The sequence below is a fragment of the Physella acuta genome, unplaced genomic scaffold (assembly GCF_028476545.2).
Source record: "Physella acuta isolate Inbredline_101_S28 unplaced genomic scaffold, ASM2847654v3 ptg000186l, whole genome shotgun sequence".
NCBI lineage: Eukaryota > Metazoa > Mollusca > Gastropoda > Physidae > Physella > Physella acuta.
In genome coordinates, this window is record NW_026731705.1 from 747,211 (window position 1) to 762,279 (window position 15,069).

At 38.0% G+C, this 15,069-nt stretch overlaps 3 protein-coding genes across 3 annotated transcripts; 2 read left to right on the forward strand and 1 right to left on the reverse strand.

Annotated features, from left to right (window-relative positions):
• Positions 1–1,068: 1,068 nt before the first annotated feature.
• Positions 1,069–2,458, forward strand: LOC131936748 (GTPase IMAP family member 4-like). The gene is made up of 3 exons (XM_059293814.1): positions 1,069–1,086; positions 1,367–1,777; positions 1,985–2,458. Exons 1-3 carry the CDS (start codon positions 1,069–1,071, stop codon positions 2,456–2,458), a joined length of 903 nt encoding a protein of 300 aa, XP_059149797.1.
• Positions 2,459–6,762: 4,304 nt separating this feature from the next.
• On the forward strand, positions 6,763–11,277 carry LOC131936749 (uncharacterized). Its single transcript, XM_059293815.1, has 2 exons — positions 6,763–7,371; positions 10,647–11,277. Exons 1-2 carry the CDS (start codon positions 6,763–6,765, stop codon positions 11,007–11,009), a joined length of 972 nt encoding a protein of 323 aa, XP_059149798.1. The 3' UTR covers positions 11,010–11,277.
• Positions 11,278–13,570: 2,293 nt separating this feature from the next.
• LOC131936750 (mitogen-activated protein kinase kinase kinase 3-like) lies at positions 13,571–14,444 on the reverse strand. The gene is made up of 3 exons (XM_059293816.1): positions 14,331–14,444; positions 14,020–14,155; positions 13,571–13,782 (listed from the first exon to the last, which is right to left on the reverse strand). The coding sequence occupies exons 1-3, from the start codon at positions 14,442–14,444 to the stop codon at positions 13,571–13,573; spliced, it is 462 nt and encodes a 153-aa protein (XP_059149799.1).
• Between the last annotated feature and the right edge of the window lie 625 nt (positions 14,445–15,069).

The following is a 15,069-nucleotide window of genomic DNA, read 5'->3' on the forward strand; positions in this document are numbered from 1 at the left end:
TCTAAGCCAAAGGTTGACTTTAGTGAAAAAAGTAACAAACAAACAATAGTAGAAGTGTAACAGTATTGAACACGCATACCTTACTCTATTGTATAATATTTACACAATAAGCTAACATCGATATTTAAATGGTATTTAATAATAGTGTATCCTTCCCACGCATTTCTGCGATTTCAGAAAAGGCTGGCGTATAATTTTAAGAGGATTTTACTAACCGTGTGGTTTTAGAAACGTGACCTCAAAAGTAAACAAAGCCGGCGCTATATTTCTTATATCCTAGTTGTTGGGGCTATGGTTTATCCACACTACCGCCCAGACGCCTAAAGGCAAGTTACATCAAAGCCCTTTTTGTAATTTAATCACACACAGTAATAGTAAGGTAGAAAACATATCAGTGTTCATCCAGGTTTCAAGGGCGTCGCGGGAAGTTCTTTGGAGCCAAAGATTACACTATTTAATTTGCGCTACGTACGACTCCTAGTTTCGTTTAATCAATAAATGTCTTTTGCCATAGTGTCCGTATTATGGGGTGCTCTTAAAACTACAGTAGGCACTGTGGTGCTTACAGCATTGAACACCAAATCGAAGCCTGATGGGGCACCGCCCATCCGAGCACAATTAAGTGAGTGCAATGGCTTATAGAAAGTGGTATTAATAGTCGTTTACTTAGTTGAATCAGGCGGTTCCGCTGGCGTACCGACAGGGTGCGATTTCACGCCCCTGGCAATACTGTGAGTGTAGGTGAAAGTGTGGGTGTAGGTGTAGGTGTAGGTGTAGGTGTAGGTGTAGGTGTAGGTGTAGGTGTAGGTGTAGGTGTAGGTGTAGGTGTAGGTGTAGGTGTAGGTGTAGGTGTAGGTGTAGGTGTAGGTGTAGGTGTAGGTGTAGGTGTAGGTGTAGGTGTAGGTGTAGGTGTAGGTGTAGGTGTAGGTGTAGGTGTAGGTGTAGGTGTAGGTGTAGGTGTAGGTGATAGTTGATTCATTTTTGTGTGTTCATGGTTAGGATTGTGATTTAGGTCACGGTTTTGTGTTTATGTTTAAGTTTGCGTGTTAGTTTTTTTTAGACCTAGAAATGCGAGGATGGGATAAGGTTTGTGTCTGTATATGTTCGATGATGTTTGTTGTCAGTTGTCGTTTGAGTTAGAGATATAATTTGGATCATGTATAGGCCTACATCAACATTTTAACTCTTTTACAAATAATTGCTAAGTAAAATGGCAAAGCAACCTCTTCGTAATAAATTTTGTTAAGAAAGTTAGAGCAATTAAGTTTGGAGAGCTGATTACAAAACTCTTCGTAACTTTTTCATAAAATCTTTAAATACATGAGGCATATTATGATATTTAAATAATTATTTATCATTTGTACAGATAATTGCTTACGCAGATGACGAGCTCGATCTTCTATTACTCGGTAAAACTGGCAATGGTAAAAGTTCTACAGGCAACATGATTTTAGGTCGTGATGTTTTTAAAGAAGCCTCAAGCTCTAAGTCAGTAACACAACTTGTTTCATCGGAAGTTACCATATTTGATAACCGCGTCATTAAAGTTGTTGACTGTCCTGGTGTCGGTGACACGGTAGCAATACATGATATTGAGCAGGCGGCAGAGCTTGCAATCAACAGCATGAAAAATGCGATTACGATAAATCCACAAGGCTATCATGCTTTTCTTATTGTGGTTAGATACGGCGCTAGGTTTACAAAGGAGGATTTTGAATGTATTCGTCTGTTGAAAAATATATTCGGTGTTGACTTTGTGAAACAATTTGGTATCACTGTAGTAACCCATGGCGATGTTTTTAAAAAAGATAAAAAAAATACAGAAAAGAATTTCGAAAAGTGATGTCAACAACAAGAAGGCGAATTTCAAGATTTGTTATCTGAATGTAACCACCGCGTTGTTTTGTTTGATAACAGCTCAATTGATGAGGAGACAAGAAACCTACAAGTAGCTACATTAGTGAATCTTGTTGATAATCTTCAGCATGGAGGCAAACGCTACAGCTTACAAAATTTTAGCATCACAGAAAATTCAAGAAAAGTAATTTTAGTAGAAGCAAAATATCCCAAAATACGCGAGATAGTATTGAATCAGCTCCGATTGCTTTTGACTGATTTTGAAAAAAGTAAAGATTTAGATGATCATGCAAATCAAAAATCAATAACTCAGGATCTTGTTAGAAAAACTGAAGAGCTCCGTGAATATTTAGTTTCTCAGGATAACAAGACTGGTGCATTGGCTGATCTTATCACACAGATAGATCAATATAAAGACATGTTCGATGATAGGATTACTATTTTAACAGAGGTTATTACATCAGATAAAATGTTTGAACAAGAAAGGAGTGCGCACCAAGAAAAAGAAGAACATTTGAATAAAAAACTTTACGAGTTAAACATAGAGAAAAATCGTGAACACAAGAAACATGAGGATGAAAAAAAAAAATATGCAGCTTGAATCTAAAAGAAAAGAAGAGGAAATTAAAAAGCAACTTATTGAGGAGGAGAGGAAACGAAATGAAGCAATAAAAATAGTAAACGAAAAACACCAATCTGTAATGAAACAAATACTAAAAGAAAGAGATGAGTTAAAGATGAATAAAGAATTGGGAGAAAAAGAGAGGGCACTATTACAAAAACAAAATCAGGAAAGAGAAATTCAATCCAGGGAACAATTAAACAGTCAAGTAAATAAAATTCAGTCGCAATTACAGGAGGAAAAAAGAAATGCAGAGAAAAAGTTACAACTTGAAAAAGAAACCTATGAAAAAAGATCAATGCAACTGTTAGAGAAACACAAAAAAGACAACGAAATTCTTGAACAGCGTATAAAAAACACAAATGCAGAAAAAAATAACCTGTCGAAACAGCTGGAAGAAATAAAACAGAAAAATGAACAACTTAAAATTGATTAGCAAAATCAGTCTAAGCGTCACACCGATGAAATTAACAAGAAAGATCTAAATTTGACAAAAATGAAGGGGGAAAATGATATGCTTCTTTACAAGCTTCAACAGGCTGAAGACATAAACGCTCAAAGTCTGGAGTCAAAATTAAAAGAACTGCAAAAGCGATTTCGAAATAACAAGGACAGTATAACAAAAGAGGAGAAAGATGAATTGAAAAGAGAAATTGCTAGTTTAAAGCAAAGATATAGTGTTTTACACACCACTTGTTGTATAATGTAGATAACAAGTTCCACACACATGAACTTTAAAAAAAATTCAGAAAATAAAACATAATTGTTCATAAAGATTTATAAAAGCACTTTTAAAGTTATTTCTTCTTTTTTAAAATTGTTATTTATATTCCCATAAATAGTTATATCTATTTTAAATCTTGTCCATTTAATCTGCAAAATTAACAACCAAGTTCAACATTATTTTTATTTTTTTACATGTATCACGTAATACATCCGAAACATTAAGTAGCTAAAATTATTTGCGAAAGTATCAGAATCTTGTCTAAACTCCCCTAGATTTAAACACCATGGAAGTATACCCTCAGAATACAAAAAAAAATATACATCTATTGTATTTCTTGAATGTGAGGTGCTAATATGCTTTTTCCAAATTATTCAAAAAGTAATTGTTGTAATAAATAACATAATGCGTATACAGCAATTTACGACAACAATACTATATTCTAGTAATACAATTATTATACAATATAATACCAAATCATGTGAATAGTTTTTAAATTAATTTTTTTGTTTTTCTATAATATTATAACTGTTATATGTGCCAAAAAAAGCTTTACTTTTAATTTTTTCAAATTTAACAGTGTGCTTTAATTGTAGGTATATATTATTAAAGTAATGCTTTTTATATAGTTACTTATAGTATTTGTATTTCTTTATCATTGTATTAGACGAGATAAATAAATTTGGTTAAAAATTGAACTGTTTTTTTTAATTTACTTAGTATGTTAATACAAATTTATAAAACACAATATGTTACACCTAAGTATATTTATATAGGCAATTAAAATTTTTAATGACATACCGTTACCAACTATTCTTTTTTCCAGCCCTGTTTTAATTGTTTGTTAAAAAATGCTACGTGACTAACGCATTTACTTCAAGAATATACTTCTACCAAAAGTAACTGCGTGAAATAACATTTCTTAAAAACCACTTAAAGGTCGAGTATTATTCAGCATAATATAAATAATTAATTAAATTCTGTTTTAATTATATTCATGCAGTCACAGACAAAAATGTACATGTACATATAAAGCAAAGCGATCAGATGCTGGGTAAGGCACTTGCTCGTGACGCATGCACTATAATTTGTCAGGCGGGCGCGTTGGGCAAATAGAACACTGGGAAATGTGCCGATATTCAACATAGTTCACGATGTGTGTGTAAAAACTGACCCGATCAACCAGACTATCTATATCTATAAAAGCAAAGTGTATGATGTTTGTTTGGTATTTTGTTAGGTAGGCTACTCACACCTAATAGATCGAGTACTTGCAGGAATGTTGCAGTGAAATTGTTCTTGGAAAAGGTTGCTGTTCACTCTCTTTTTTTTTTTTTTACAGAAAAATGGGTTGATTTCAATAATTGAGTTTAAAGTGACAGAAAACTGACCTAGAGTGACCGCGGCCTTATATAAATTATACATTTTTTAAAGTGATTAAATTATATAGACCATTTGCAGGTTAAATATTCCTGTAGCAAACAGTGTCTATATATATATATATATATATATATATATATATATATATATATATATATATATATATATATATATATATATATATACATATATATATATATATCGAATAATAATTAGATGTTCTACATATATGTAACATTTCATCTATATATAACTGAAAACTTTGAGGTTTTTAAAAAGCGAAAATAGAATAAGTTCTACTTCCGGTGACTGGAAATATCTCAAAGTTGATACAAAACTAAAAATTCTATATACTACATACATATGAAATTTCGTCACCCTAGCTGTAATGGTATTTAAATCACAGACCGACAAACACCCATATACAGTGAAGATGGCAAAACTAATTTATTCCGACTCAGGGAAGCTTAAAACATCGATTGTATGCATGATTACATTACTTCCTCTATATTTGTATACGAGAAAGTAAAAAGCGACCTACTCCTACAGTGAACCAAATTATGTTTTCATTGCTAGCTGAAAAGTAGCTTTTAATAGGGTCATGGTTAGAAAATTCAAATACAATCGGAACAATTGAACTTGTGATCTACAATCAACCCTTGGCATTTGTAACTGTTAACCTGTTCAATGTTTGTATTGTCTATAGTAATGCGTAATGAGGTGGATGAAAGACGAGGACTTTTCTGGTGAGTTGTAATATGCATTGATTTAGTTTTATCGCAGTGAAGTTTCATTTTGTTCAATTTTGTCCAGGTAACAAGCTGATTGGCAAATATTTGAAGTTCATTGAAGTGAACGAGTGAAAGGGGTGAATGTTGTTACTTGGTACCCTATACCGTTCGTCCTTGTTCAGTTCTCGTGCTGTGAGTTGTAATAGTCCAGCTTGTACCAGTTTATGAAAGGGTATATAACGTGTAGGAACGCGTGTGTGATTATCTCAGTTTCATCCAGATCTCCAAGGTTAGTAGAGGTTATGTCTATACTAGCTTTTAGCCACTGTATCTTAGTTTTACTAGCTTTGTGTATTTTGTGTTTAGAATAGATTGTGTTAGGTGTACATAGTGTAGATACTCTTAATTTTTTTTAAATTTCAACGAGCCTTTGTTTCATTCAGTCTTGTTTTGTTACCCGTTTGTGTTTGTTTGTCTTATATGTTGCGTTTAGCATCGGATCACCCGAAAGACGTGTCCGTGTGTTCACAACCAGTGTTTCTTCCAGACTTTTTCTGCGGGGGAGCACTAGAAATTTTCTGGGGGGGGGGGGTGCGGTAGACTTTCTTCGGGCTGGGGGGTTGGACACTGTTAAAAGTATTTATTTTCAATATAAATTTCATTTCGTTCGGCGGAGGGGGGGGGGCGGTAGACTTTCTTCGGATCCCCCCGAAGAGATGCCTGGATGAAACTGTTCGCAACATGTATACTCAAGTGAATCAGCGCTTTCTGCAAAGACATGCAACGAATTATCATCAGCGAACATCTCGCACAGACCTGCGTTGATGTGAAATGCAAGACCATTAATATATTATTTAAATAAACCGGGAGTGATCTCCCCTAAACTTTCTCGAATATAATTACGAGGGATGGCAACTCAGGACATAGAATAGAATCTCGTAAAAAAAAAGAATTGCACTCCAAGTGTTTATGGGGCAAGTGAAGTAGAGTTCACTTGTTTCTGTGATCTCGGCATATGAAGAGATATTGTGGTTGTTGTGTCCCTTACATGTCCCCTGCTGTGTGTGTGTGTTGTGTGCTTGAGTGACAGGTACCCCCCCCCCCTTTTACTATGGTTGTAGCCCTTGGTTGAGTGTAGTTACATGGAGCGAGAGGTGTTCACGTCAGGTGTGTCAGTTGACGGGTGTCAGAGGGTGCGCCAGTGTGTGAATCAGTCAGTTGTAGTGTGGCTGTGGACGTGGAACGTGGAACGTGGTGTTGAGTATTGTATTTATGTTGTAGACCCCTTTTTGATCCTTTTATTATTTTAGTACTGTATATATTATTAAATATTTTATTATTATTGTTATTATAGAGTGTTAGTGTTATTGTTGTATACGTCGTATTTGTCTGTTATTTATATACCCCTAGATTCTAGAACCCAACATTTGGGGGCCCGTCCGTTTAGCATGGCTACTACTAGGAGTGCCAGAAGACAGCTAATAAGTGACTTGAAGGAGGAGGGAAAGCTAATTGGGCTGACCGATGACAGTTTGGCGGAGTGGGTAAAGGAAGAGTTGAGGAGGGTGGAAGATGCGAAGGTCGAGGTTGTAGCAAAGGTATGTAACCCTGTACCCCGCTTGAGGGACGTGGCGGCGATGACGGTGGACGAAGACCTGGGTGCGTATGTGAGGCATTTTGAGAGCCAAGCAAAGAGACAAGGCATTGACCCCAAGGACTGGTCGCTCCTTCTGACGGACAAGATGAGTGGACAACTGAAGACTTTCCTCGTTGAGACGGGACTGAACTTGCATCATGACTTCGAGTCAGTAAAGGTAAAGTTATTCACGCACGCAGGTTTCAACGAGGAAAAGTATAGGGTCAGATTCCACCAGCTGGTACCAACACACGACGATATGAGAAGCTTCGCAGTCAACACAGAAGCCGCGTTGAGAGCGTGGGTCCGGCAGTCGGAGACAAAGGAAACGTTTGAGGACTTGGTGAACCTCCTGATTGTTGATCGCATAAAATCAGTCGTCACACGTGACCTGTTGGGGAGGCTGAATGACGCCGCCAAGGTAAGTGTGGAAGATAATCTTAAAGTTATTGACAACTATAAAAACACTCAGAATGTTAGAGTGACGAGGCCAGCGACCCATACCACCCCATACGTTGCTGCAAGTTCGACAGCAGAGAAGGTACTCCGGCAAAATACAGCACCCCGATCACCTGGGCGCCATTCTAGACCACACGGCATGAGGGAGATCACGTGCTACACGTGCGGAGGAACTGGCCACATCGCGAGGGTCTGTCCCACCCCTAAGCCAGACATATGGTACCCTTCCAAAAGCCAGGTATATCCCGATCAGGCTTGACTAGCCGGGACAACATCTACAACGGAAAACCAAAAATACTGTGGGACCTGTGAAAACCTTCGGAGCGCAACATCCCCCGCAATTCCGTACCGGTCGAGCTCCTTTGGAACCATAGATAGATCAGATCTATTCAAAAGGTCTTTGGGGAAAATTAACTTAGAAGCTGGTAAGCTAAATGGGAAAACAGCCTCTGTGCTTAGAGACACCGGCTTTAGCATAATTGGTTGTAGGGCTAGCTTAGTAGAGAAGACAAGACAGTTGCCACACTGCATAACACTAAGGCTAATAGACGGTCAAACGCGCCAATACCCTACGGCCTTCGTAGATGTCGAAACAAGCTACCTTAGAGGCACATTTGTTGCGGCACTATTTGACAACCCAGTTGCAGACTTGATTGTAGGTAATGTGGGCGGCACGGGATCATTTGAAGCCAATGCGGTGACCAGATCCATGGCTCATAAGGGGAGTGTAGAACCCGTTATACAGGTTAACACGATTGTCGGCACAGGGCTCCACCATGTAGACGCTGACACATTCAGAAGGGATCAAGAGAAGGACGAAACGCTGAAGACATTTTGGAACAAAGCTAATACAAAAGAGGTGTCATTGACAAAAGGTGGATGCATCTCATTCACAGTGAAATGGGGATTGCTATTCAAGTCATACGAGAATAAGCGAACCGGATTTGTCAAGGAACAGTTAATTGTCCCAGAAAACATGAGGTTATTAGTTATGTCAAATGCACATTCTGGACCCTTGGCAGGCCACATGTCCATCAGAAGAACGAGGGCGCGGGTGTATTCTCAGTTTTCCTGGCCCGGAGCAGACAAAGATATTAAAATGCATTGCAAAACTTGTGATGTCTGCCAGAGAGCTAGATACCCGGGCCGAGCAGGTAAGGCTGAATTAGGTAGAATGGATATCATCACAACACCATTCACTAAAGTCGCAGTAGACATTGTGGGTCCCATGCAAATGACCAATAGAAAAAACAGATTCATCCTCACTCTTGTCGACACTGCCACAAGATGGCCAGAAGCTGTAGCGCTGAAGGAGATTAGCTCAGAAGCAGTGATTGAGGCACTGAGCACAATTTTTACAAGGATAGGTTTCCCGGAGGAGATTCTGTCCGATAATGGCCCGCAGTTTAACTCAGAATTGTACACACAGGTCAACAAATTCTTCGGCATAAAAGGCATCAAGACTACACCATACCATCCTAATTCAAATGGAATGGTTAAGAGATTTAATGGATCTCTATAACACATGCTGCGTAAGTTAGCGGCTAATGAACCGGACGATTGGGACAGATTCTTGGGGGCCGCTTTATTTGCATATAGAGAAGCGCCTAACGAATCTACTAGGTTCTCCCCATACGAAATTGTATTTGGCAGAAAAATGAGAGGGCCCATGTCAATACTGAAACACCTCTTTACCGACGAAGGCACGAATCAAGACACTAGAACAGTATACGAATATCTAGTGGATCTCAGACATAGACTCAAGACAACAATGGAATTAGCGCACGCTAATGATATGGTGTTTAAAAGGAAGACAAAACTGAAGTATGATAAAACAGCAACCCCTAAACACATTAGTGTGGGAGATTATGTTCTGGTCCTCAGACCGAAACGGCAAAACAAATTATCCCTTTTCTGGGATGGGCCCTACCAAGTTACAAAACGTAGTACAAAATTTAATGTTACCATCCAAAAGGGGAGCAAACTCAAAACTTACCACATCAACAGAGTCGTGAAATACCACGATAGAAAAGTCGGGGAACAACCGCCTAAAGCAGATGGTGACAGCACACACTTGCTACACGGATGCCTGGCATCAGTGATTAGCGAGGCAGATGTCGTGGGACCAGGAGAAGCCGAAGTCGACAAACAAATGATCCCCACTATTTCGTACACAGAGACACACATACCCAAAGAGATCATATTTAACCCATGCCTGGAACCACAACAGTTAAACGATCTCACATGCCTCGTGAATGAATTTTCTGACATTATATCAGATATTCCCGGCAAGGCAAAAGTTAAAAAGTTCAAAATTGAGACTACTTCCGACATACCAGTGACATTAAGACCGTACACCGTGCCTTTCAGCCTAAAAGCAGATCTGGATGAGGAAATCAGGAACATGATCAACCTGGGTATTATAGAGGAAAGTACTTCATCTTACTCATCACCTGTTGTGATGGTTAAAAAAAAAGATGGCTCCTTACGCACATGTATTGATTATAGGAAACTGAATTCAATTACCAAATTCGATGCAGAGGTAATCCCTGACCCGGAAGATATATATTTGTAAGCTTACAAGCAGCTACCATATTCTCCAAGATTGACCTAACGAAAGGGTTCTGGCAGATCCCTGTTCATAAGGATAGTAGACAGTTCACCGCGTTCCGAGTACCGACGGGACACTACCAGTTTCGCTACTTGCCGTTTGGTTTAAAAAATAGTCCCTCCGTATTCGCCAGGGTTATAAGAAAGCTGTTAAAAGGTATACAAAATGTAGTGTCCTACTTTGACGATATATGTGTATATTCAACAGAATGGACGGAACATCTGAGGGTGTTAAAAGAAATATTCATGAAACTACGAGAGGTCGGCTTGACCGCTAAACCCAGCAAGTTAATTTTAGGTTTCCCGAGCATCACCTTTTTAGGTCATGTCGTGGGTGGCGGGAGTCAAAAACCCGATCCCGCTAATGTTGACAAGGTCTTGCTGCTCGGGACACCACGAACCAAAAAGGAAGTCCGCAGCCTTCTTGGTCTAGCTAGCTACTATAATAAATTCATCCCTCACTTTGCAACCATCGTAAACCCTCTGACCGAACTTTTATTAAAAGGCAAGCCCACAAGGGTAATGTGGAATCCTGAGTGTGAATGTGCTCTGCGGGTTATCCAATGTTATTTAAATAAGGAACCTATTTTGAAATTACCTAATTTGTCAAAATCGTTTTCTCTGCAGACTGACGCATCGAATGTGGGTATCGCATGTTGTCTTATGCAAACAGTGGACGGCATCCTGCATCCGGTTAAGTTCTTGAGCAGAAAACTACTGCCACGCGAGCAACGCTTCTCTGTGATAGAAAGGGAGTGCTTGGCCATAGTATGGTCCACACAAAAACTATCCAGATACTTGTATGGAAAAGAATTCAAGCTGCTATGCGATCATAAACCTCTGGCATTTCTACAAAGCGCCAACTATGGCAACTCCCGCATCTGTCGGTGGGCCCTTGCTCTACAAGAGTTCGCCTTTACAGTAGAACATATCAAGGGGACTGAAAACTTTGCAGCAGACATTCTATCACGAGTTTTCTATGACAAATAGTGTGTTTACCGATGTTCAGGAATTTACTATTTAGGCATTATAATATGATTGTATTGAGACATGTTTGATGAACGTATTATCGTTGCAGTATAGTATGATGATGTTAGAGAATTTAACTATTGAAGCTTCTCACATGTATCATTATAGGTTGAGATAGCCAGACCACGAGCTTGGTGCCCAGCCGATGAAATCCTATAAGCCACACTCTGGACCGAACTCTCCAGGCTGGATACACGCCACACTCTGGACCGAACTCTCCAGGCTGGATACACGCCACACTCTGGATCGAACTGTCCAGGCTGGATACACGCCACACTCTGGACCGAACTCTCCAGGCTGGATACACGCCACACTCTGGACCGAACTCTCCAGGCTGGATACACGCCACACTCTGGACCGAACTCTCCAGGCTGGATACACGCCACACTCTGGACCGAACTCTCCAGGCTGGATACACGCCACACTCTGGACCGAACTCTCCAGGCTGGATACACGCCACACTCTGGACCGAACTCTCCAGGCTGGATACAAACCACACTCTGGATCAAACTGTCCAGGCTGGATACATACAAAGCAACACGCTGTCCCCACCGGTCAAAATTGATGCGACCTAGGAATAGTCGAGCTTGGGCACCAACAATGGCTAATTATGTTTGACAAAGAGATGTTGATCTCTTGGATGAAAAGAGATCTGAAGGTGGAGGGGAGGGATGTTGTGTCCCTTACATGTCCCCTGCTGTGTGTGTGTGTTGTGTGCTTGAGTGACAGGTACCCCCCCCCCCCCCCTTTACTATGGTTGTAGTCCTTGGTTGAGTGTAGTTACATGGAGCGAGAGGTGTTCACGTCAGGTGTGTCAGTTGACGGGTGTCAGAGGGTGCGCCAGTGTGTGAATCAGTCAGTTGTAGTGTGGCTGTGGACGTGGAACGTGGAACGTGGTGTTGAGTATTGTATTTATGTTGTAGACCCCTTTTTGATACATTTATTATTTTAGTACTGTATATATTATTAAATATCTTATTATTATTGTTATTATAGAGTGTTAGTGTTATTGTTGTATACGTCGTATTTGTCTGTTATTTATATACCCCTAGATTCTAGAACCCAACAGTGGTCAGCACTATGCCCAGCCGCCTTTGCTTTCCCTAACGTGAGTTAGGTACCCATAAGAGTTGGGTGGACTCAGGGACGGTCTACTGACTTGAACTCGGATTCGAACTCGAGACTAACGGGTTAGCAGTCCATCTCTCTACCGCCAGACCACTCCGTCCCACACCAAGTGAACGCCTAATAAAATGTGTATAAAAGTGCGGGATATTATTAGTACTTTATAAATTTACATGCGTTTTTTGAAAAATCGGAAATCGCGTAAATTAGTACTTCTGTTCAACGGAAATTACTCAAAATTTGATAGAAGATAGAGAATTAAATGTTTTAGTTAAGTGTGAAATTTCATGCATCTATCTAAAATAGTACGCAACTTATAGGCTTTTGAAAAATTCAAAGTAGAAAAAGTACCACTTCCGGTTATCGGAAATCACTCAAAAGTCGATCAGGATCTACAATTTTGATAAAATACTTATATATGAAATTTCATCAACCTAGCTGTAACGGTACTCAAGTTATCGTGTTTACACACAGACAGACACACAGACACACAGACATACGGACAGAATTGCAAAGTCCAGTTTTTACGACTCGATAACGCATAAAACGCCAAAACGTTAATATATTTGTATTTATAATTTTTTCCTGATTAAAATAAGTCCTCTATACTCCGGATGTGATGAAGGACTGAAGAGTAAAACGGTGAAAACTGTCAAAATTTCATGTTATTTTTGTGCACGATTACAATGCTTTCTCTATATTTCGTATATACGAGAAAGTAAAAAGGAGTGAAGTAACCCAACTATAAATGTGTGGAATTTGTAAGGAATTAATTTTTTAAGAAGTATTGTATGATCAATGGAATCAAAGGCTTTTCTAAAATCGACGAACTGCGAGCTACTAAATATGTTTTTGTTAATATGCTTGAGCCAGTTTTCATTCAGTTAAATCAAAGCTGTGTGACAAGAATGAAACTTTCTAAACCCAGATTGATTCGAGTGGAAAAGATTATGGTTTTTTCGGTAATTTGACATGGCTTTTTTAATATGCATCTCTAACTGTTTGGAGAGGGAAGAAAAAATAGACATTGACCTGTAGTTATTTGGATCAAATAAAACGTCTAACTAAAGTGTATATCACTTAGTAAGTTCAATAAAAGCTTGTAAAACATGCAACTGTGTAACACGTAATCGTATTTTTACCTCTTACAAATCCATGTTTTAATAAATCTGTTGCTGTAGGTCTATCATTTGGTTTTTTTCTACAGCATTGACTTAAAAAGTCTTTAAGCTTCGGAGGTGCATGTTCAGGTGCAATCAATTCCAATGTGTTTTGTGATCCTTTAGCTATCATTTGAACCTCATTTAATTCATTAAAAGGAATGGTCCCAGTAAACATCTGATAAACTGTGCAACCTAAGCTCCTAGAGAAAAAAAAATCTTTGAAAAAGGGTTATATTAGTTTAAAATAGGCTCACTGAGTTCTAAAATAGTTGACCATATATCAACTTTTATGTTATAGTCAGCCTCTTCCTGGAACATTTCTGGTGCCATCCAGTTCCTTGATCCCTTTTCTCGTGTATGTGCTCGCGATAACGTGTTCAAAATTTTAGCTACACCGAAATCAGATATTTTAATGTTCTTTGCATCAAGCATTAAGATATTTGAACCTGTTAGAAATGAATTAAATAGAAAGTAAAAATTAAAATTCACAAACACTAAAAACGTAGATTTGTAATAAAATATAGGCCTACTACATAGATGAAATGGACTAATGTGTTGAATGAAGATCGACGACTCTTGGGATGAATGGAAAGTTGGGTGGGTGAGGGGATAGATGGGTGGAGAAAGGACATATGGAGATATAGATGTACGAATAATAATTTTTTTTCAATATATCAACTTACCCTTTATATCTCTATGAATTACACTCTGTTTATGGAGATAATCAAGTCCTTCAAGTACTTGAAATGTAAACATAGACGTGTCACACTCTGAGAGCCGTTCGTCGGGTTTTGATTTCATAAATTTTGCCAGTGAGCCCTTTAAAAAGTGTAAAAATATGAATAATTCATATTTTGATTATTTTATAAAATATTATATTTAGATTTTTAAAGAGTACAAATTTTGAACTAGTAATCAAGCAGTTTATGTACTATTAAAATGCTTGACAAATGATACTTAGATTAGATTGCCATATACTGCCAAATTGTATTACCATTTCCATATAAGGAATAAACAACGATAACACTCGATCAGTTCTGCTGTTGCCGTAGTATTCTACTATTCTATGATGCTTCAATTGCTGAACAACTTTTATTTCCTCGTCCATTGTTTTCTCAAAGTAAAAAAATTAATTTATGTTATTTTACGCTATCTATGTATACTACTAAAACTCAACTTTGTTTACATGAATATTTGTTTGTCTGATTGACTATTGTAAATGGTTCTACTCTATGTGAAGAGCTGTAAAATAGTATGTAGGTAGAGAATAATTTTTGATTGCAGACAGACTGTTAATCACACATTTATTTAAAGACGTTAATTAATTTATTGATTTATTCTTAGGTAGATTAACCACTTCAAAATTAAAGTTTTAGAACAATGGCTAAACTTTGACTGAAAAGTGACGTTTAATAACTCATGTTTTTTTTTTAGATTTGTTATCGGAGAGAATCTGCATTATGTTTAGAGCTGTAAAATAGGATTTTGGGTGGTAAATATTGTTCTTTCTTAAACACACTGTTAATTACAAAATAATGTAAAGCCGTTAATTAATTTATTGATTTATTCAAAGGCGGATTAACCACATTTATTTTAAAGTTTTAGAACAATGGCTTTTTTGGCTGAATAGTGACGTCACAAGTTATGTTTACTTTTTAGTACAATAACATACCGGCTTCCATCATTGACTTTGTGGCCAAGTCCAAAGTTTAACACGTTCTAAAGCTAATTTT